At 30.8% G+C, this 25,955-nt stretch overlaps 1 protein-coding gene across 3 annotated transcripts in view; it reads right to left on the reverse strand.

The window, feature by feature from the left end:
* Positions 1-21,610, reverse strand: part of LOC134695672 (uncharacterized) — an 86,795-nt gene extending 65,185 nt beyond the window's left edge. For all 3 annotated transcript variants that reach the window (XM_063557038.1, XM_063557030.1, XM_063557022.1), the window contains exons 1-3: positions 21,393-21,610; positions 14,398-14,490; positions 7,650-7,713 (exon numbers count right to left, since the gene is read on the reverse strand). In XM_063557038.1, coding sequence (XP_063413108.1) covers positions 7,650-7,713; positions 14,398-14,490; positions 21,393-21,411 — 176 coding nt within the window. In that variant the 5' untranslated portion in view covers positions 21,412-21,610. The remainder of the gene's footprint in view (positions 1-7,649; positions 7,714-14,397; positions 14,491-21,392) is intronic.
* Between the last annotated feature and the right edge of the window lie 4,345 nt (positions 21,611-25,955).

A 25,955-nucleotide genomic window follows, 5' to 3' on the forward strand; every position in this document is an offset into this window, starting at 1 on the left:
AAGTTTACACAAAGATTTCAACAAGATGAATTAAATAACTGTTGACAAATAAATGATACAGACCATAACACAACATTAATAATGAAGACTGAACTGGCCAGCAACAAATCAAACACACCCAACATACAAATAATCTTGAAAATCTCTAACAACGGGGAAATTATGTCAATGTGAACCAAATTTTCTCTTGCTTTAAGATTTGGATATAGGAAAATTTTAAGCTTACATTAACAAACAATTGTTTACTAAAAATGCTTAGCTTAAAAACTGTTTTCCATTTTTTTTATTTATTTTTTTTATTTGCTGATTGCATATTCAGTTTACAGGCTTCTATTCAATGTAATACATATAAATTATTATGTACACCAATGATAATTTAATAACTGTGGCCTCACATGCACATTCCGATGAATGAAGTTAACTAATTTTAAATAAAAATCTCATCAAACCATTCACCCTTTTTTTTTGTGATTTAAGATTAAGGTAGACTGATTGATGATAATGATAGATTTATGCATGAATAAGTTTCTGTAGATTTCAGTAAACTTAAAATAAAATATTTGAAGGTTTTAATAATGTTTTAATAGATAATGCATTGAATACTTTATGTTTTTTTACTTTTTTCACAACCTTTGACCAGGCCTAGGTTGGCTAAAAAAAATGCCTACTATTTTTTTTTTTTGTCAGTTGGGTTGCTATTTCAATGTTTAATACTCAAGGACATATAGCCATACATTTTACTTGTACTGTTTTTTTAATTTCTTTTTTTTTATTAAATCTGGTAATGCATGTTTAATAACTCACTTTTGATTTAGTGGTTGAAAAAAAATACTTCAATGAACCTCAGAGTATAAAAAGTAAAAAAAATCTCGGTATGCTGTCTGTAATTAAAGTGTAATTATAGTGGGACCTGCCTGTGTTCAGACTGGTGCCCTCAAGCTTGATAGATACATGATTATTTAAGGTGGAGATCCTATCTGTCCAAAATTGTTTAAAGTTTTTTTATTTGTATTTACCTTTGGCAAAACCTAAACAAGATGTATTATGTTTTTTTCATTTTATTGAAACAAGTTTAGAGATTAGTTAGATGATATTGTTTAATTTGTTGTAACAAACTAATAAATCTTGCCCCTCAATGTTTCGTTTTACTATTTCCCTAAATTCTATGTAACCACTGTACTTGTTCATAATACACATTTTAAACTGCAATCAGGCAAATATTGTATAAATAACAGGTATATTTAACAATAATTGCTTTATTCTTATAGTATTCAAATAAGGCATTTTAGTATACTGCTTCTATTTTTAGCAAAAATAGTCATGTTAAAATTAATGCTTGTGTCACAAATAATTGTATGTCCTTATTGTGGTTTTCATTTAAGCCTTGTTGATTTGAGAATTAGAAAGTGGTAGATATTGAGGTTAAATTGCAGGATAAAAATAACATAAGGTACCTGAATTGTTTAAGTCTTTTCAATTAATTTGTACTCTCTATGAAACTGCCTGATGTTCTTAAAACCTTGCCTTTTCTTCCCCTTCCTTAAGCTCATGCAAATATATCTAATATTTTGCCTAACTTAACAAGGTATGAGCTTTGATCATTGTTGAAGGCCATATGGTGACCATAGTTGTTTATTTCTGTGTCATTTTGGTTTCTTGTTTCTTGTGGAGAGATTTTTCATTGGCAATCATACCACATCTTCTTTTTTATATGTATATTGTATATGTACTTACTTTCTGTTAAGATTTAAGTTAGTTTTACAATATAAATAGATACAAGCTTTTAAAATAATTGCCTTCTGTTGTGATTTTGGTTTAGTCTAATTATTTGCTATTTTCTCTTAAAATTTAAAAGATTTAAAAAGCAATATAATACCAATGTAATTGAATGTTAATAACATATAAAGTTTAATTTAAGTTTCTGTGAGGGTTCAAGTCTTTGTTTTTTAACATTCAATAATGCAAGGTTACTCCAATATAGATAAATGGCTCCATAAACCAGTGAAAATTTTATTCAAAGCACAACATATAGTTGAAAAATAGATGACCTAGGTATATATCATATTCATAAACAATGTGCTTAGTTATCTGGAAAGAACCTATGATAAAGAAATAGTTTCATTTATTTCTTCCTTTCCTAAAAATTTGATATCATTTCTAGGAATGAAAGATTATTATGGGTATCATTCATTTATTCAGCCGCCAAACCTCACAAATCTACAAAAAAGGACAGTTTCCTTGATGACAAGGGGTCTACTTAAATTAATTAATTCAGTCAGTGTATCTTTTATGTTGAATATCCTAAACTCTACAGAGTTTTTCAAACTTATCAAAGTAGCAAGAAACATACTCATAACTTAATTAAATATGACCACAACTAAGCATTTTATCCTAGACTGCTGACAAACAAAAAGAATGGGATACACAAAACCTTTGTTAAACAGATATGTAAAATATCATGATTCAAACATGATGTGTATTACTGAATGACTACTATTTCATACACATCTGTCAAACCAACAAAATAATAATATTTCTTCACAAAAATATGGAAATTGAAACATAAATTTATTAATTTATTTCTGTTAACCACCAGCATAGACCTCATTGATTATGTAGGCCTCAGGACCAATATATATTTGTAGGACCTTGATAAATGATTGATTGGAATGGGTCACCTTGTTTACATTATGAATTATGAATAAAGTGAAAACTTTTAAAATGAAATCCATAACGAACTAACAAGTCTTCCTAGTCGCCAACTTTTTAATCTTTAATTGTTCCCATTTAAACATCTACTAATAAATATTTTGAAAAGGCATTATATTTTGCTGAACATATTTGACTTCTAATACTAAGACTGGACATTGACAATATTTCACTATACTACTCTGATCAATAAAGTCTAATGAGTCAAATTAAAGGAACTTCTGAAGTAGTCTGCCTGTTGTGAACTCAGCCTAAAATTATATACCATTATTTTACATGCAATTTCAATTTGTTAACTTTCACACTACACTCCCCCCTTTTATTTTTTTGCTGTATTTTGATGTAACTATTCTTGAAATAGTCAATCTGTTTTTTTAGAATCACAAGAATACATTTATTGAATTGAACTACAAAGCTGAACCTAAATCAGTTGAAATAAAATATTAAGATCGTCAAAATTTAAAATCTTACTGTAATTTAATGATATCTTGGCTTTGTATTATCCTGAACAATAACTGCCCAATACACTTTGGACAAATCCTATCCAGTGAAAGTGGATATTTCTGTTTCCAAAACAAGGCATATCTATACTTGATTCATAACACAAACAATAATTAAGGTTGATGTTCCAATGACCCTATCTGTAAGGTTGGGTTCAGTCAATCCAAAAGTATTCTTTATAGTTATGATGATTCTTTTGTCCTTGTGTAAATATTGTTATATTAATCATTTCATTTATTTCTAAGTTTGTTGGCTCTTTCAATGTTTTGGTATTAAGTTTTGATTTAAATAAACAGAATATATGAGTTACTTCAATATATTCATATAAGGTCATTTTGCTACCACAATTACTAAAAGACTATATAAATTTCTCCTATGCAAACAAAAATTTTGAACATTCAACTGGAAAAGAAACTTTATCAATTTATAATATATCAAAGTTTTCTTATGGTATTATTGTTTATAAATCTCTAAAATTTGATGTTCCCTTTAAATCAGAACAAGTTTTATAGAGCCAGCTCTGAAGCCTGCCTCTGGGAGCTGGATTTTTTTCTTCTGTATTGAAGACCCTCTTTGGTGGGGTTGTTATCTCTTCAACACATTCACTGTTTCCTGTTTCAACTTTATTCTATAACTGCTAGTTCTAATAGGTCAGTGCTTCTGGTCTTTTTTATTTCTTCCATTAATAGCAATGTTAGGTGTTAATCAGATGAGTTTAGCCTATTTCGATTAGTGTTTACACTATTTGCATTGCTTTACTCAAATTAAAATGCTACACAATATCAGAAGCTTGTATTAAGGGCATACAATACAGTTACAGGGGAGGTATTGACATTGCTAACGTAAAATGTTATTTTCGCAACGTCAAACTATGACATATCGGGAAAAGATGCATTTTTTTACTGTTTTTTATCATGAAAATGAGTTCATGGACCCTTTTTTTTTTTTAAATGGCAATTTGTTTCATTTTGCAAGGAGATTATGTGACCCAAATATTATAAAACTGTAAATAGTAGTGTTGGATAATCGGTTGAAAGTACCAACCGATTATCTATTACAATGGGATGACAGCAACCAACCGACTATCGGTTATAATCGCTTCATAATACCTTGCCCTTTTGTTTTAAATGAAATCATGCATTTAGTCTCATTGTACATGTCTAATGTGTATATTCCATATCATTGCAGAGTTTATATATTCATATTTATGATCTTTTATTTCCCTTTCATATTCTGGCATACTAAATTATAATCCTGGTACCTTTGATAATTATTTATTTAGCAGTTAAAACAATGAATTAATAAGAATCAAGGTTCATATTAAAGATATTTTATCTCATAATTACACCATTAATTACAAACAGTGACACTAACATTTCTAAATTTCAATGGTGTAACTCACAATAAAATTTCAATTACATAGCTGTATAAACATTTGAATGCTTCTAATTAGGAAAAGATATATTAAGTTTTTAACTTTAAGAAATTCAAAATTAACAGAAAAAAATAAAACAATGCATTTGGTTTATAATATATACAGTAAACAAAAGGGATTAAGCCAAAGTCTGTTAATTCGTGTAGAATGTTTTTTTTTCATTTTTGTGATCATTATTTCAAATGCATTGATCGGCCCAAAAAAAAGGGGGGGGGGGGGGGGGGGGGGGGGGGTTCCAACCCCCAGAACCCTCCCCCCCCCCCTGGATCTGCCACTGGTCAATGTCAATGTTCTGTTCGAATTGTGACTGTTAAATTCGAGTTTGTAAGTCCAACGAACCCCCCCCCTTGGAAATTCCTGGCTACGGGCCTGATATTAGAAGGGAAAGGAAAGTTTATGGCTTTATTTATAGATACAGTATATAGTTAGTTGTATAAGTAGTTGCAAGGACTTTTTGTTACGTGTTATAACCTAAATGCTGACTTTCGATTTGGGTTTATAGTAAATACTTTTAAAGACTTGTAGATATTAACACAATCTGCTTATAGTTTAGATGTTTGTTTTTTAAGCTGATCTTTCCAGTTGGAAGTTTTACGCTAAGTTATGATAACTTTTAAACTTAAACCAACTTTGAGATGGCCCCTTAAAAGGGAAGCATGCTATTAATCGATTAAACCTGTCGCAAATTCTTACAGCGGAGATTTATAAAAGTTGTACTGTATTGATCACACCTTTTAATGTAGAAATTAAAGACCTAAACATGCTGTTCAGAAGTCAATTATTACAATACAAAAGTTGTGGATGATTATCTCAGATTATCTAGACTCAGACCCTTTCAAGTTCATTGTTTTATTTTCCATTTAAATATTTACAAGTTATGAACAGCTATTCTTATCAGAAAGTGTTTAGAAAGCTAAGGGTAATGTACATAAATGACGTGCGTCCACCCTATGCCCTTATCAGGGCAGCCACTAGAATGACCATTATCCCTTGTGAAAACTCATTATGTTAATATTTTATATGGAAGTCTAAAGTCTTTGAAGTTTGGTGCCCTATCAGGACCATTATCCAGAAAGGAAGAATTTTATCTTTCAGCTTAAAATGTCCATGTTAAACCTAATGAATATGAAATGTAAATGTTGATATTTATAGAATTTTTATTTTGAAGTGTTAAGATCAGGTTTTAAACCAAATTCACAGATTTCAGTAACCCTTTAAAGGACATCATTATATCAGAAATTATGGAATCATTGTACTTACATTACCTTCAATGGTACTAGTTTTAGGGTACCAAATTTGCTCTCAATTTCGTAGCAGCTACATAGGGCTTCGTAGACTTTTGACTACTAAATGTGTAGCTAGATCTAGATTTTTTAAGCAGCTAGGCTAGTTACACATTCAGAAGTCAAAAAATCTACATTGCCTTATGTAGCTGATTTGTTTTCCATGCCGAAACCATGTGCTGAACTACTGGACATGTGGAATTTTACTTAGTTTCAAATGGTTTCCTAGGAATTTTTCATTATCTTTAAATAAAAAAATTCAATATGCATACCAGAACCAATTATATATTGAGCTACAGGGGTGATATTTCCTTATATTAAAATGTTCCACATATTTTTACATAGTGAGCAACAAGATGGGTGTCAGTGGTTGAATAGAAATGCTTAGAATTCAACAGCACACAAAATTGTTCCTTATTTAAATTAGGGTTTGTGTTGCTTCAATTTTTTCTAAAGTTTTCTTGTGGAACACTAGTTGTCTATTTATTTAACTCTTTAGGTAGAGAATAGTTGGTCTTCAATTTATAATTTTTGATGGCTATCTTGATATCTTTTCCTTTTTAAGTATTTTTATAACAAAGCCGAAAAATTCATATTTCCTACATTCATACAGATTGCATTTGTAAAGAATTTGAATAATTTCAGCCCCATTTATGACTTGTTGTTATCCATTCAATTATACTGATAGCAACTTTAAAGAACTGGAATCATATTTTTAATCCTTGCTTAACTTTTAATTCAGTACATTTTTATTTTAGAGAAAACCATTTCATTCAAAAATAAAAATAATTAATTAAAGGATCAAAACCACTTGTACCTAAACACAGCTTTAAAAGTGATAGCTATAAAATAATAATTCTGTCTTTAAAGAAGATTACAACCTTAAGTTTTGAGCAGATATGTGATGGATTTGAAAGTAATGAAAACATGATTAACAGAGATTTTGTCTTTGTCTGAAAGAACTGGAAAGTTTCTTCATATAATGTTTCAGTTCATTTTTCTTATTAAAAAGACTCCAAAATGTTCATTTAGAATCGTAAAAAAAAACAAACAAAAAAAACGCCGTAATGGATTCCCTCTTTCTGAACAATTTTTAATGTGATCAATTATAATTTTTTTGAATGGAAATATTGTTTTAACTTCTTTGTTCCTACTGTTATACTTGTTTTTATAATATAGTAACATTTACATGCCACAAAGGCAAAATAAATACTAATTTATCATACTGGGACCCCAGGTCAAATTCGTAATTATGTCACGTAAAATTATACATACTTGCGGTTACTATCAAATAATTAGCCAAAAAGATTTTGACTTATATAATTATTATGTAGACCTGACATAAACTATGAATGATGTTGAGAATGTTGTATTTCCTTGTTTTTAAATAAACATGTTACAAAAAAGTACAAAGTAAATCTCAAAGTAGACTCAAAAATTTAAATGCTCTTATAAAAATTTATGTAAATGCACAAGAAAAGATTATATTTCATTTTTTTATTTTTTTAAAGTAAAAAACTTCAATAGAACGTGACAAACAATATTAAGTTAAAACACAAATGAATATTTTATTTTGATCAGGAAATGACAGTCAGATTTCCAACTAACAAACTGTCTTCAATGTTGTTCATTATACCTTTTGTTTTATAATAACCTACCAAATTTTACAATGTACAGTGATCAGTAGTCTTGAATGAAGGAATAAATCTCTGATAACTTACCAAATTTTACTAAGTACTGTGATTGGTAATCTGGAGTGAAGGAATAAATCTCTGGCTTCTTCACCTATAAAAAAACATGGCAGATTTTAAAATTACAAAAATTTACATGTGGGACTAGTGGACTTAGTCTTAGATGCATGATTTTTTTATTAGCTGTTATTGGCTTAGAACTAACTGTCAGTAACTGGGCCCAGATCTGTTACCTTAGTGACTTTTTTTGTCGTTGGGATATACAAGTACAGGGGCACATCCACTTTGTGTTTTTGTTAGATGTGTTTCTATGTATCCATCTGATGAGGTTAAGACTCTTTTAACTGTTTTTCATAGCTTCCTTATATGTTGTACTGTTACACCAGTCCCAGGTTAGGGGATGCTTGGCACCTTAAAACTGATTCAACCCCACCAGATGTATGTGCCTGTCCAGAGTCAGTAACCCTAAATTCAATGGTTGTCATTTTTTTCATTCATTATTTTGTACATAGATCAAAGGCCATTAGTTCTTGTTGGAATTGTGTTTCATTTGACATTTCTGGGCCTTTTATAGCTGACTATGCAGTATGGGCTTTGTTCATTGTTGAAGGCCGTACAGTGACCTATAGTTGTTAATTTCTGTGTCATTTGGTCTATTGTGGAGAGTTGTCTCATTTGGCATTCATACCACATCTTCTTTTCTAAATTTTAAATCAATGAATAATAATTGGATTATATTTATTTTTGTGTAACTGTCAAGATGCTGTAATTTACAACTTGCTCATCTTTATGAATCATTGATTGTCTTGTTCTAGTGTCCATTATGTCATTTCATCATTTTGTGTTTTTTAATGTGTTTTAATTGCACCCGTGATCATAATATTTGAAAAATAAGATCTCAGCATTCTCGTTAATCATATAACAGAAATATAACTTAGCAAATAAAACTAAAATGTTTAACAAAACTGTCAAACCATAGACATATAGACAGTCTTATGTTTCAGAATTGATAGATTAAACTGTGTTGCTCAGAGGCTCTTCTATTATTTCTTAGACAAATTATCATGTTTTAGCAAATATGTCTCTCAGTGTATAATGGAACCTTTCAGCTAAAATTAATTGAAACTTTTTACTTCTATGCACCAGTCTGCAGGTGTTTTTGTTACCTGGTAGCTTACAACTATAATTTTACCTCAACCTTGACATAAATTTGGTCTCTTAAGCTGAGATTCTAATATCTGTTTCACTATCAAATGTCTAAAAAGTTTGGGATTTTTAAAACCAAGAATGTTTCATTTCAAGGTTATTTCATATGCATTTTTAAAAACTTCGTCAATAAAATTATATACCATTTCATAATGGATAAGAATAAAGTGTCCAGTGGCAAATAGTAGTCATGTATATTGGGACAATAATATGTTAATGTGATATGATATATGAGCCATGCTTTGGACTAGACCAATGAGCTAAGCTATATTTCTAAAGTTTTAGTTCACAAAGGAAGCATGTTGCCCTACCAGACATATTATTCTGACTTTCAAGCCTACCACTCTTTGCTCTTACTCAATGACATATAAGTTGAAAGTCTGCCCATGCCATGGATAACTCAAACCTAAGTACATGAAGATTGCTTAATGTGGTTGATAGAGATATTTAAATAAAAAGCAAGCCTTTGAACTAGCACATTTCTAAGAGATACAGTAGGCTTTATCTGAGGGAAATATTTCTATAACTGATTCAGAAATATAAACATCAACCTTGATTGAACAAATTTTAATCATCTAGGATATTTGCCTATAAATGTAAATATAAATGTACTGTGGTCTCGCTGTACTTAAAAACATTGAAAATTCAAGGAACACCCAAAGTTAATATACTAGAAAGGGGATTAATCTCCAATAACTTGATTACATGTACTAAGGCAAAACAAAAGTCTATTAAAAAACAGGATACTACAAAAGTTGATGTTCATACATTTGGTTACATTCACACCTGACTGACAGTCAATCTATAAAGGTATGGGAAATCTATCTTTTATCATGTAATACATCTAAACTATAACTACCAAATATCATTTTCAATTTGACAGTCAATAATCAAATAATTTGATGAAATCTGAATCATTGGAAAAATAGTCACAAAGCAACAATAATTCATCACTTTATTACTTATCTTGAGTACTGTCACAGTTGAGTGACAAATATTAAAATAAATATACAGGTATTAACGAGAGGTGAAGTGTTTACAAAGGAGTGGGTAGCATAAGAGGATCTTAGCCTAAATAAGCAAATGTGTGGCCCATTTAAATGAAGTTTTGTCTGTAATTATTTAAAATGACCGTTGACAGAATATACAAACTCCTGGTCACTATCATAATATGTACAGTATAATGGAGGATAGTCTACTGATAGTGACCAGTGGGTTACACTGTCAAATTGTAAAGCAAAAACTTTGATTTGGCATATCATATTCAATAGTCCAGGAAATGCAATAATACTTTTTAAATTCCTATCCCAAAATGTACTTGTCTGTGTCATTTTTTTAATTTTATAGCAGATGCCTATTTTCAAGCGAATCCTTGAACATTTTGTGCACAGTCTCCCTGGTCAGCGGAATTTCAAAACACAGCTTTTAATTGTTTCTTGTATTACTGGACTGCAGACATTTATAAATCCAACGTATTAAAACAATGGTTTCATTATTTTATTTCCCTTTTACTTTATTTTTACTTCAGTTGATAAACACAAAAATATCACAGTAAACTCAAACTTGCTATTCACAATACCACTAAAATCCTAACAATCAAAGGGGATCAAAGAGTGCTCCTTCTTTATACATTCTGACATGTCTGATACATGTCACATTTGAACCTTAACTTTTACTATGCCTTACTTATAACAAGACTGAAATGTAATGATGATTGATGTCAAATAATCATCACAATAATATTATTTGCATTAAGATTTATATGGTTAATATTTACATTATAATAATTGTGTACAGAACTACAAATTTGTGTTTATTCACTCTATTGACATTTCAGGTTATTCTTGGAAATATTAGATACAACAGATGGCATCATCATCTTTCATGGTAGCATTATGGATGTTATATTGCAGTGAAATTTCATAGTTTCTATATTATAATACAAACACTTACAGTACTCAAAGAGTTTACTTAATGTTTGATATATAATTTTACAATATATAGCATTAATGTAAATTGAGAACAATACTTTTGTACTAAATGATATCCATTTCCTACTGTCAGTGTGTCTTTCACAGTGTTGTTTCGGTCTTTAAATAAATGGTATCATGTACTCTTGACTTTAATGGTAAAACTTTCTTTTTCAAAGAAGCTTGCCTTCATTTCTAGAAATTTGGTACTGAAAAAGTCCTGCAAAGATAACTGGTACCTCCCATGAAAATTTTTCAATTAAAATCAGAAGGCAAACCATGTGGTATAAATCAGAGGTGGATTTATAGGGAGGGGGGATTATATAGGGAATCACTGAAGCATGACCAAAGAGGGCCCCCTCTTAGGTAGTAAGTGGGTCACCCACTTATGAAAATTTCTGGATCAGCCTCTGTAAATCAACTGCACAAGTTAACAATATCGATCTATGACAAATTCATGAAATTAAATAAGTCAGACCATGAGTTCGATTAAAAATTATATTTGCAATGTCATAGCAAAAAAAATGCATCAAATGAAATAAAACCCTGGGTTAAATCGAACATAGTACGTTATCTTTATTCATTGTTTTTGTATTGAAAATCAATGTTAGACAATTTTATATCATTTTGGTATCAGTCACCTGGCCAGGGAAATAAATTTTATTGATGGGTAATTTCATAGCAACTCATGTTTTTTTTTAAGATAACAAAATTTATTACTTATGAATAAATGATTCAATACCTCTTTACACTTTTATTACACTGAATGTGATCTAAAACATGAAATGAATTGAGATAAAGCTTTATTATAACTATGAGGTATGCTAACTCAGTTTACAAAAACATAACATTATACTCTATTGAGCCATGATCCATTAACTACATAATAGTGCAGAATTTGGGGATGTACTTTAAATTACATCTATTGTACTGATGAATAGATTACACAGAAGTTATGTCAATTCTACCAAAAAAACCTTTACATTCACACTTAAAATATGCACTGCGTTCCATACCATTCAATAAGAAATTGCAGCTGGATATATTTACAGTTTTAGGGACTAAGTAAGCTGAGAAACATTAAACAAAATAAATAAAGTTTGATTAAAATTAGAAAAGTAGAAGGTCTAGGGTAGCCCGGGCACTCCCTTTTCTGGCAAAAATTTGGTTGATTATATAGGAAATCATTGGAGCATGACTGAAGCCCCCCCCCCCTTTTAGGTTAGTTAGTTAGCCCCCCTTTATAAAAACTTCTGGATCCGCCACTGCTGAGGTGCTGGACAGGTCTTGTCGTTTTTTAAATACAACTCATCCTTTTCACTGTCAGAAGCTACGTACAGAATCTAAAAGTTGAAATTCTAGAGGTGGACCAATCACTTGTATTTTCTAATTGTCATGACCTTTCATCAATAATAGAAAAATTGAAATACTGCATAATGAAACCTGATTTTATTGTTGAAGGATGATGGAGAACATGGAGACAACCACCTACTATGGGCAGAATTAAACAGGCAATTGACATCACTAAGATACAGTAAATGACATACTTCAGACCACTCTGCCAAAGTGGTCACTGGATAGACAATGAGATAACTATAACTAACAATCAACAATAAAGATGTTACCACAATATTGCAGTTTACTGTACAGACTATAATAATGAGTAAACCCAAACAGCTTAGGAAGATTTGAAAGGACCCAGTATGACAAAAGAAAAAGATAAAATACTATAAGTATAAAATTCAAACAAACAAATTGCTTCTAAAAATAACATAAAAAAAGCAAACAATCAGATTGCTACTTAGTAACACAAATAAACAATACAAATAAATAAAACAATGCAGATAAACTCATTATGGATATCAGAATTCAAATTTTGTATGAAAGACATGTGTTTCGTGTACAAAAAGACTCAACAGTGACAATTGAATAAAAAAAAGGGTCAAATAGTGATTCATGTTATAGAGCATTGAGAACCCACAAAATGTGAAATAATTCAAACTAGAAAAAAAAACAGCCTGATTTAATACTACAACAAAGGAAGAAACAGTCATGTTAGATAGCCACCAATCACAGTCAAAAGGACAAGTTCTGCAAATTTGAGCATATTAAAAGTTCTCTAGTCCAAAGCAGGTATATCTATTAACAAGAATGATTCCAAAGTACATGCATGCCCCACTCGCACTATCCTTTTCCATGTTCCATGCACCATGAAATTGGGTAATAATCTAATTTGGCATTAAAATAAGAAAGATTATACTATAAGGAACATATGTACTAAGTTTCAAGTTGAATGAACTTCAGCTTCATCCAAAACTACCTTGACCAAAAACTTTAACCTAAAACTACGACTTTCATTTTCTATGTTCAGAGGACCGTGAAATTGGGGTAAAAAGTCTAATTTGGCTTTAAAATTAGAAAGATCATATCATAAGCAACAAGTGTACTAAGTTTCAAGTTGATTGGACTTCAGCTTCATCAAAAACTACCTTGACCAAAAACTTCAACCTGGTCGGACGCACAGACGGACGCACAGACGGATGTAGTATCAACTTGCATATATACATTGTACATTTTTACATGTAAAATTTGCTCCATAATTCATTAAAAAAATACAATGTACTTATTAGTTTACATGTGTATATAATATATTCTGTTTCCAGTGTCTTTCTATTAGACATTGTCAACAAACTGTACACATATGTCATCAGTACAACAGCTGTAAGTTCTTACTAATATCTATATTTGTCATCACAAAATATATGTAAAACATTTAAAGTCATTCTATACTATTACCAGAACATAAAACCATACCAGAAAGTATTTTAAGGCTCATTAACTAATTAACTAGCTGATCATTAAGAAACTTACAGTATATATCACCTGAGACAGGTAGAATGATTAAAATTGTTTCACCTGTCAGTAGGTATCATTGTCTATCATTAGTTAGCAGTTATCTCAAACAGAAAGAAAAGAGATGTACCATTCCTTATACATGAATTTATATATGTGTTGGCTTTAACAAGATCAAGGATCATTAAAACAGTTCATTTAATTTGGTACCATATTTTTTTTTACAAAGCTTCAATCCTAGGAGCATTTTTCTCATTAATGGGCATCTCAAAATAGTTAATACACTCATGTTCTTGCAGGTGCTTGATTTTCCAACAAAAAAGGCATCCCTAACCAAGGATATACCCTAAAGCTTCTGTAATGTCATGTCAACCCAAATAACAGCTTCTAATAACTTAAATGTCTCAAGCATTTATGTTCATAATAGGGTACCTTATTAATGTTACCACCCCATACAGTTCAATTACAATTTAACCCATAATTTTCACCTTCGACTAACCCTGTGATGACCTTTGTAATATCTCATAGCATTTTAGACTCAATTTTCATGATTTCAAATCTATTGTAACCAGGAAGCTTGAAATAGTCTTACATGAACAGTTTAATTTGCATAAAAGTTGTAGTCTTACTGAACCTTAAGATAAAATTGTTAAGATTCTTGGTACCTCTAAAACATACTCTTACCACAAGATTAATTGTGATAATGATGGTCTAGGTATGTATCAAAAATACCGCAGATCTTAACTTACCAATGAGATAGCCATCAACTGGTCCTTGACTATAGAATAATATTTCATGTTTAATCCTATTTTCACTAGATATATCTGGCCACTTTTCATCCTCTGAAAAACATAAATCAGTATATAATATTTGTAAGAGTTTTCTACAAACAAGTATAACATAACATTACAAAAAGGTTAGTCTATAAAAAAATGGAATATTTTAACACTTTTTTCTTCAGTTATGCTTTCAGGTATAATACAATAACCTAAAGCTCCATTGGCAATCACACCACATCACCTTTTATATTTAAGGGGGCTCCTGGGTATAAATGAATTTTTATCCTAATATAGGATTTCGCTATATTTTTTCATAAATGAACTTTATCATTTACTTAAAAGAAAAATGAAATAAAAAAATGGAGTCACCGTTTATTTAAGCTAAAATCTGCCTCTGGAAGAAGCATACATTTTTGTTAATGTCCTTTTTTTCTGTTGAACTAATAGGAGAAAAAGAGGAAATATAGCAATAAAAAAATAACCTAATATAAGAAATCGCTTAAATTTTACAATTATTTAGTTTATGTACAGCTTATTTGAAAACAATAATAAAAAATATAGGTCACCGATGAGTTGAAAAAGATATTTCAAATTTAAGGCCAAAAAATGGCATTATTGCACCAAAGGGAGATAATTTGGAGCTTTTTCAATTTTTAAAGTCATCTGGGGCCAAACCAAATCAATTTTTTGGGTTTTTTTTTGTACCATATCATAAAGTAACAACTAGTAGTGTAATAAATAGAATTTGTAATGAAAAAATTAAAGTTTAATTTTTTGCTAAAATTTTTGTACCCACGAGCCACCTTAATATATAAATTATATCATGATAATCTGATTTTTTTCTGTCTTATTTTTGTATGTCTAAAAATGAAATTTATAATCAATACTCACAGATAACAGAGTCAGATTTGAATAGGTGGCAGGGTACAAGGGTGCCCCTTAAGGCGCTACATATATGTTTAATGCATAAACCTTTTAAATGTCCCACTCCAAATATTGCCTAGTTTGGTACCCTGGGTCCCTCCCTTATCTAAAATCCTGTATCTGCATCTGCATTTGGTTATAATTTTGAAACTTGAATATTTTTTTAGAACTCAGGTTTTATAAATGGCTCTGCTTGAATATTAAGAAACTGATATGAGTTCATGTTTAGAAAACATTATTGTCTTACCATTTTGTAGTTTGTACAAGTTCTGCAGTTTATTACAACTAACCTTCTTGACCATAGCGTTCCAAAAATATAACTTGTTTACATTCTATTCACTCTAGCCATGTAGATTTGCAGTTTTTCTATAGTATGTTAATTATAATGCATCTTTTCAGAAACAACTAATTATCCCAATAATAATGAAGAATTGTCATATTATTTTTTGTAAACCCTTTTAGTTTTTCCCCTTTATTTATTTTAGACAGGGGGTGAGGATAATTTGTAAGACATGAGAATGATCTTAAAACTTTTTTACCAACACCCTGTGGAATTGAAAATTAAAATGACAAGTCATTGTCTATTGTTCTATTACCATCTCCACCTTCTTATTCCTTAACATGTCATGCAACAGTAGTTGTATACCAGTTTACTATAACACATTCATAGTATAATAAAAACCCTTCACTCCATCATAGGTCATTTAGAGTTTCAATCTACCAAATGTAATTGATTGCTGATTAAACATTTAGTGTCTGTCTTTGAAGCGCTACCTTGGACACTAGACTCTATTTAGAGATTATAGCTAACTACCAAATCAATATCTATGACAATAAAGGACAACCAGGACTTTTGTCAATATTTTAATCTTTTATCAATACAGATAGCAGGGTCTATTTCCTGGTTATTCAGTAATATTATGTCCATAGATAATCGTGTATAATGACACTTCCTCTTTAACTACAGCAAGGTACTTCATATATGTAGTACAAGGATTACCAGAAAGACTATGGATAGCTAGCTGTGTATTTCCCTTTATATCAAACAATCAAGAGATACACATGAAGGTGTTATTCTTGGAATTTGGATGAAGGGAAAATGTCCATGATGAAAATCAATCAGTGTAAAAATATACAATTGTTTAAAAAAACTTATTTCAAATAACTACATGTTGTATTTAATTTTAGATTTTTTACATCATATCCATTACAACATGTTATCAGGTATGAGACTGGTTTAGTACAGTGTCTGTATTTAGATGATATGAGTTGCACAATGTAATTATTCAGAAATAATAAAAAAAAATGTCAGTGATCAAATTTCATAATACTGTACAAGTATATAGTGATATTATATATTCAGTTTCATAGGAACTTGGCAGAGGCGATTTTAGGGGCCAGGGGCTTGCTCATCCACCCCTTTTTTGGGAAAAAATTTTGATCATATGATTATATAATGAATCACTGAAGCATGACTGAAGCTAGCTCCCTCTTAGGCAGTCAGTGGGCTCCCACTTGTGACAATTTCTGGATCTGCCACTGCTTGAGGACAGGACAATTTTTCAGATTTGTTATCATATATCATCACTATTTTGATATGATGTCATATATTGTCAATATGAATGTGCTGCTATTTAGCATCCTTATTCATGTTTTGTTATATAGTATCAGTATTTATATATGTTGTCTATATATTGTCAGTTTTTATAGACATGTATGGTGACCATATTTGTCTATGGATACTGACAATATAAAGACAGCATATAATTGGTGGCTATATTGTAAGTATTCATGTCATTAAATACTATCAGCATTCAGACATGTTGTCATTTATTGTCAATTTTCATATTTTTTCAAATACAGACAGTATTTAGATACATTTTTTTACTTACACATGTACATGTATTGCAATAGGTAGTAAGCATTCAGATATGTTGTCATCTATTGTCAGTATACAAATATGTCAGTATTTTTATATGTCGTCATACATTGTTAGGATTCAGATATTTTGTCATACAAGTATATTGTCAGCATTCAATTATGATGTCATATATATATTGTCAGGATTCAGATATGTTGTCATATATTGTCCGTATTTTGAAATGATGTCATATAATGTCAGTATTCTGTTATTGTGTCATATAATGTCAATATTCAGATAGGAAGTCAAATATTGTCAGTATTCTGTTATTGTGTCATATAATGTCAATATTCAGATATGATATCATATATTGTCAATGTCAATATTCAGATATGATGTCATATATTGTCAGTATTCTGTTATTGTGTCATATAATGTCAATATTCAGATATGATGTCATATATTGTCAGTATTCTGTTCTTGTGTCATATAATGTCAATATTCAGATATGATGTCATATATTGTCAGTATTCTTTTATTGTGTCATATAATGTCAATATTCAGATATGATATCATATATTGTCAATGTCAATATTCAGATATGATGTCATACATTGGCAGTATTCATATATGTTGTCATTTAATGTCAGTATTCAAATATGATGTCATATATTGTCAGTATTCTGTTATTGTGTCATATAATGTCAATATTCAGATATGATATCATATATTGTCAATGTCAATATTCAGATATGATGTCATATATTGTCAGTATTCTGTTATTGTGTCATATAATGTCAATATTCAGATATGATGTCATACATTGGCAGTATTCAGATATGTTGTCATTTAATGTCAGTATTCAGATATAATGTCATAGATTGTCAGTATTAAGATATGTTGTCATATATGGTCAGTATTTAGATATGTTTATATTTATTGCCAGTATTCAGAATTGTTGTCAGATATGTTTTCATTTACTGCAAGTATCAAGACATGTTTTTTATTTATTGTCAGTATTCAAATATGTTGTCAGTATTGTTAGTATTCAGATATGTTGTCATATATTGTCAGAATTCAGATATGTTTTCCTTTACTGCCGGTCTTAAGATATGTTGTCATATATTGTTAGTATTCAGATATGTTGTCAGTATTCATATATGCTGTCATTTATTGTCGGTATTCAGTAATGTTGTCAAATATTGTCTGTACTCAGTAATGTTGTCAAATATTGTCAGTATTTCAGATATGTTGTCAATACTTGCATGACTTGTAAGTATTCAGATATGTTGTCATATATTTTCAGTATTCATTAATGTTGTCAAATATTGTCTGTACTCAGTAATGTTGTCAAAATTTTGTCAGTATTTCAGATATGTTGTCAATACTTGTCAGTATTCATTAATGTTTTCAAATATTGTCTGTACTCAGTAATGTTGTCAAAATTTTGTCAGTATTTCAGATATGTTGTCAATACTTGTAAGTATTCAGATATGTTGTCATATATTGTCAGTATTCAGTTATGTTGTCATATATTGTCAGTAGTCAGAATTGTTGTTAAATGTAGTCAGTATTCAGATATGATGTCACATATTGTTAGTATTCAAATGTGTTGTCATATATTGTCAGTATTCAGATATGTTGGCATACCTTGTAAGTATCCAGATATGTTGTCAAATATTGTCTGTTTTCAGATATTTAGTCATATATTGACAGTATTAAGATATATGCTGTTGATTTTAATATTGTCAGTATTTCAGATATATTGTCATATTTTGTCAGTATTCAGGTATTTTGTCACATATTGTCAGTATTTTAAGTATTAATGTCAAATTCTTAACCATTGTTATCATGTCCCTGTGTTCAGCATCAATATGTATATTAGTATTAAGACATTGTTGTTATTCTGTTTCAGAGGACTTTCAGTGTCAAGTGCTGGACACTGTTAGTATTTAGACATTCTAGTATTTAGACATTGTTGTTATTCTGTTTCAGAGGACTTATAGCGTAAAGTGCTGGACACTGTTAAAATTTAGACATTCTAGAATTTTGAAATTTTTGTTATTCTGTTTCAGAGGACTTATAGCGTAAAGTGCTGGACACTGTTAGGATTTAGACATTCTAGAATTTAGAAATTGTTGTTATTCTGTTTCAGAGGACTTATAGCGTAATGTGCTGGACACTGTTAGAATTTAGACATTCTAGAATTTAGAAATTGTTGTTATTCTGTTTCAGAGGACTTATAGCGTAAAGTGCTGGACACTATTAGAATTTAAACATTTTAAAATTTAGAAATTGTTGTTATTCTGTTTCAGAGGACTTATAGCGTAAAGTGCTGGACACTGTTAGAATTTAGACATTCTAGAATTTAGAAATTGTTGTTATTCTGTTTCTTAGTCAGAATTGTTGTTAAATGTAGTCAGTATTCAGATATGATGTCACATATTGTTAGTATTCAAATGTGTTGTCATATATTGTCAGTATTCAGATATGTTGGCATACCTTGTAAGTATCCAGATATGTTGTCAAATATTGTCTGTTTTCAGATATTTAGTCATATATTGACAGTATTAAGATATATGCTGTTGATTTTAATATTGTCAGTATTTCAGATATATTGTCATATTTTGTCAGTATTCAGGTATTTTGTCACATAGTGTCAGTATTTTAAGTATTAATGTCAAATTCTTAACCATTGTTATCATGTCCCTGTGTTCAGCATCAATATGTATATTAGTATTAAGACATTGCTGTTATTCTGTTTCAGAGGACTTATAGCGTAAAGTGCTGGACACTGTTAGTATTTAGACATTCTAGTATTTAGACATTGTTGTTATTCTGTTTCAGAGGACTTATAGCATAAAGTGCTGGACACTGTTAGAATTTAGACATTCTAGAATTTAGAAATTGTTGTTATTCTGTTTCAGAGGACTTATAGCGTAAAGTGCTGGACACTGTTAGAATTTAGACATTCTAGAATTTAGAAATTGTTGTTATTCTGTTTCAAAGGACTTATAGCGTAACGTGCTGGACACTGTTAGAATTTAGACATTCTAGAATTTAGAAATTGTTGTTATTCTGTTTCAGAGAACTTATAGCGTAAAGTGCTGGACACTATTAGAATTTAGAAATTGTTGTTATTCTGTTTCAGAGGACTTATAGCGTAAAGTGCTGGACACTGTTAGAATTTAGACATTCTAGAATTTAGAAATTGTTGTTATTCTGTTTCAGAGGACTTTCAGTGTCAAGTGCTGGACACTGTTAGTTTTAGCCCATTCTAGTAAACATTGTTGTTAGGCACACATTTTTTTATTCAACTGTATTTTCATACTTCATATCTTAGGTTACCAAATTTTGAATTATTTTCAATTTTATTGTTATCATTAAGTAACATATAAAAAAAATGTATTGTTATTAAAAAATATATCAAAAACATGATCAGTACAGGAAGTTGTTTGGGGTAAAACATTATTTTCTAAGTCCCAGGTGCTTTAACAATGTATGGGGTAAATTTTTATACATGTAAATCACCCTTAATAGTAAAATGTTTAGTTCTGTCTTAAATGCCTTAGGCTCTACACGGAGGTGATAAGTTGTTAATATCCAGAACAATTATCAGTTTGAGATTCGCCCCAATTTAAAATTCCACTCAGGCATACAGATTTACTGATAACTACTATAAAATCAATTTTCTTTTCAATTTTATGCATAATCAAACTATATTCATGTCAATTCACTTTTAAAGAGATATGCTGGGTGTAAACAACAAAAAAACCAGTTAACTCAATTGGAAACAAACTAATTGACAGATCATATATACACCACTTTTACATTTTGTCTAAAATATACGAACAGCAATTAATACAGCTTTAGGTATATACATACAGCAATAAAATATTGTTTAAACATCCGAATAATTGGATTTCAATGGGTGGGATGGGTTGTTCTAAGCATTTTTCTAAAAAAAAACTGTCGTTCAATGAACCTTACAAACCTAATACTTCATAATCTAATTTATGTTTTTCTGTGAAATAATGAAAATATGACAATTTTACATGTCTGTTGATACATCATACAGGTGTACCTAGGGTATGTGAGATATTTGACAGGTGCTAAAAATCTACCCGAAAAAAAATATGCAGACGATATTTGTAAAAACTAAATAACTGATAAATCTTACCTGATTCGGGTGAAGCCATCTTTAAATTTTTACATTAGAATAAAATTTGTTTATCGTAAATATCCAATACTTCCACATGTGTTTCAAGCGAAATCGTTTACTATTCAAAACATAGCGCTTTTCATAGTGGTCACCGAAGCGTGAACTGTATACATCCTTCTGTGTCACATTCACGCCACCTTGCGACTTGTAAATCCGAAAAGGGATCACAGACTAGTTTTAAAAACAAAATTGTCGCCAGGTATTATCGGGAATGTAATTATACATGTAATATTTTCCTTGTCGAAAAACTGCAAACAGATGTAAATCATACCGTGAGAGAAAAAAATCGATCCCAAATAAAAATACAATAAAAGGGAAAATAGTTTTTTTTTTAGTTAATTAATGAAATTTTTTTTATTATTTTTTGCTAATTTTTTTATCGAAAAAGGTGTGATTAAGAAAAGTAAACACATGATTTTGGTCCCATTAAGAATCTTAATTATTTCATACATATCCGTTGTTCCCATTTAGAAATTAGGAGAGGAAGTATATGAGTTTCGTGATAAAAGTTTTTGTTCCTGCAAGTTGCTGCAGTGAAGAAGTGGACAACACTTAATTTTGAGACTTATCGGATATTTTGTAACAAATTTCGTTTATTAAGATAATTGTTCTTTTGTATTTGTATTGTATTGTATTAACTTTGGAAGATTATGCTAATCTAATTTCATGTTTCAATTTGTTTTCCAATAAGCGACATATGCCTTAATCTTTCCAATGATTCTTGTATCTGTTTAATTCGACTAAAACCTTATGTTATTCTATTAATTATAAGCTATGTGCTCATTCATAAAAAAAATTATTTCTATAATCTGTTAATTGTATTTGTCACTCATTTAAAGAAATATTTGTATAGTCTATTCAAGTTATTTTTGTGTTATATAAACTTTCATAATTTCGATATTATAGATTTAATTTACTATTATACAGATCAGTATCAACTTGTCAATTGTATTCCACGCCGAACGTCTTATTAAATCATGTATCGCAGAAACCAAAGTCGTCATTTGTTGCAAGAATTCGTCACTGCTTGTATTATTGTTTACTGTTATGTTTGTGCCGTTGCAGAACCAAACACCAGAGATTAAGTTTTTAGAAGTGACAAACTGGCTATTTTTTTTCCATTTAACTGCCTGTCGGCGCGATTGAAAACCCCACATAAACACCCAAAGGTGCATGGTGTGTGCCGAAAAATAGTCTTTTAAACAAAACAACGGCGATGTTGCAAGGATTGGAGAAACAGTAGTAGCACAGATGGGAAATAGATGAAAAAAAGGATGAAATTGTCTGAAATACAGATGTATGAACCCAAGAATAAAATATAAATAGCTTTTGATTGCATCATAAGAATTCTAAGTTCGATAATGAATGGACACTGCATACCTTACACTATATATATATGTTATCCTTAGTATGTCGCTGAATGAATGATTTTTGCACCTTCTTGAGGGATCCATTATTATATTTTATTTTGTGGTAATTCCCGTCCTTTTTGACAGTAAAGATACCAATACAAAGATGTTGAACGCCATAATAGTTTATTTTTGTGTAATATTTGGCGATGGAAGCAAAGCCAGCATTTAACAGTCTACCAGATATATTCAAAGGGAAACAATTCAAACATTTTTTAAAAGTTTGTCTCTGGAAACAATAAACTAACTTTAAAAAAATTCTAACTATAATTATACACATAAAAAATGAAACAAATAAATAGGAGGAATACAGTGAACAAATGCATGTGAGACCTAACTGCATGGAATGTTCACGAAGGACAGAAATCTCACGTAAAATTACGAATGTATTCTAACGATTGAACTAGTGACAAATGACTGTTTATTGTCCATTGGCAAATATCTCATTATGGGAACCATGTTCAGGAGTTAGTTAGACTGGCAAACTTAAATGCCTTGTACTTGTCGGAGAAGTAGCAAATACAGCTGTTAACGTTTTCGGTTAGTTCCAGCGAGGTTTCGAACCCAGGCCGCGCACCCCTGCACACCATCGCAAGACTATTAACATGCACAGAAAAGTTTTGAGAAAGAACAAATTGAACAAAAAAGGTTGATTTGACGATTGTGTAGTACCGTAAAGATAGACCTATCAAACTTTGAAGCTCAATGAAACAAAGAGGGTGTAGAACAAATGCTACTATAAAACGTTATATTTAAACAACCTCCCAGAAGCAACAACACCATGCGCCTGATTGTTTGCTGATGTCTGTCTCCTCTTCCGATGCAATTTCCACCTAGAATCATTGTAAAGTCATCTATGTTTCAGAACGACGTCAACAACACCCTGGGCGTCCTACTCACTCCGTGAACATACACTAGAATCAGTAGATGCAGTGGAAAATATCTTGAGCTCAGCATCAGCAAAGACCTCACCTGGTCAAACCACATCAACCAGACCATAGTGAAAGCCTCCAAGACACTTGGCTTCTTGTGGAGAACTCTGAGTATTTCTACAACAAAAGCCACAGCTTACTCCACGTTAGTATACGACCAACACTTGAATATGCTCTTCGGTATAGAATCGTAACCATCATACTCGCATAGAGTTGTTTCGGAGACGAAAAGCTCGCTTTGTTTATAGCTACCAGGATAGCTCTTCTGGGTGTGTTACAATGTTAGTGGACCGACTTCAGTCGGAATCACTGTCACACCGACGATGGAAACAGTGTCTTGTGCTGTGTTACACGACTCGAAACCAGTTTATCCTCATTGATCCAGCCGAATATTACAAAATGGGTGAGTGTAGGACAAGGGACAACCACGAAGAAAGAAAAACTGACAAACGTAGACTAGAAATCGAAAGAGTACTAGAACACGTGAAAGCATGAATATAAACGACTATAACACACAAGAATAGCGAGAACTAATTAACAAAATAGCAATTGAAATATACTTACATTAAAATAGGTCATCACCTAGAAAGCGTCGAGGGATGAAATATTTACTAACAATGAAAATGCAAGAGAATCTGTTTGCAACCTGAGACTACTAGTATAGGAGAATCTGTCTGCATCCTGAGACTACTAGTATAGAGACTACTAGTATAGTAGTCTCAGGTGCAACACAAACCAATGAGATGCAAGTTATCATAACTAAAATTAACGAGGCCCTGAACAACAAACGTTGACAAAACTGAACTAACATTCCTGTTACATCAATCTACGGAGAATGTTACTGATCGTTACTAGTTTGGTTTGTACCCATTTAGATAAACTAAAGGTTGCTGTATATAATTACTAGAAAAAAAAATGCCTTGGCTGAACGAAAAAAAAGACTGTTATGAAGAGAGTATATATACTGACTTACTTGATTAGGTAAATGTTTTAAAATCATATTAGATCATAGACAGGAATAAAATGAACAATGGAAAACACGACAAGCAAGGGTTTTACAACTGAAGATCTGTATAATTATGTCATATCTTATGACTAGTACGGGTATACTTCATTAAAAAAACTTATAAAGCATGGACTGGATTAAAATGAACAATGGAGAACACAAAGACATGTATGTTATGGTTTTACAATCCATCATCTGCAAAATTATACCAAATATAATGGCAAGCACAGTATACTTCCATAAAATACACATAGAAGTAACATTGACTGGGATAAAATGGAACAAAACAAACACACAGAAATATGCACAGTAAAACTCAGTTTAAAAGAAGTCAAGAGTCCGATGTCAGTAAAGGTAATAAAATAACAGTACTACTTACTTACTTTATCCTCTTCATCCCCAGTGTGACATAAGACCACAACAAACTGCCTCCACTTCTCTCCGTCTCCATGTACTGGGCTTGGCCCCAGGTTTATCCCATTGCTTCTAATTCTGCTGTAACAGTTCTTCGCCAGGTGATTCTAGGCCTCCCTGGTTTACTTTTCCCTTGTGGTGTTCAATATAAGAAGTGTTTTAGGTGTGCAGTGTTGTGGCATTCTCAGTACATGGCTTAACCATCTAAATCTTTGTGTTTAATTTCTGTTGTTATGCCGATGGCATACCGGGCAGTAAGTAAGTAAGTTATGCTCTTACCATTACATTTCTCCAAAAGGCTCTTGTTAGTCTACTCTTGTTGCTGATCTCATTTGGCCAGAATGTTCTATTGATCTTTCTGAGGGCTCAGGCAGCTAGTATGGAATGCATCTAATTTTCAAAGATCACTAACTAAAACCTGCCAGGGCTCAGGCAGCTAGTATGGAATGCATCTATGTTTAAAAGATCATTAACTAAAACACGCCAAGTTCATAAACCATGCAGTAGAACATTTAACATGCAGCATAAGATTCTTAAACTGTACTGGTATGACTTTCAGATTGTTTGTAGTCTTGAAAATGTTACATGTGCTATATATATGCTTATATAGTCTTGCCTTTATATCCTTTCGCCCCATTATCTTTACTTATGAAGTTATGATGCTTCTAAAGTAAGTGAAATATTCAACTCTGTCCGCTGGCAGATTTTACAAGTGATGATCTGCATTATTATGTCATATCTAATGATAAAGTCATTATAC

The sequence above is a fragment of the Mytilus trossulus genome, chromosome 1 (genome assembly GCF_036588685.1).
Source record: "Mytilus trossulus isolate FHL-02 chromosome 1, PNRI_Mtr1.1.1.hap1, whole genome shotgun sequence".
NCBI lineage: Eukaryota > Metazoa > Mollusca > Bivalvia > Mytilida > Mytilidae > Mytilus > Mytilus trossulus.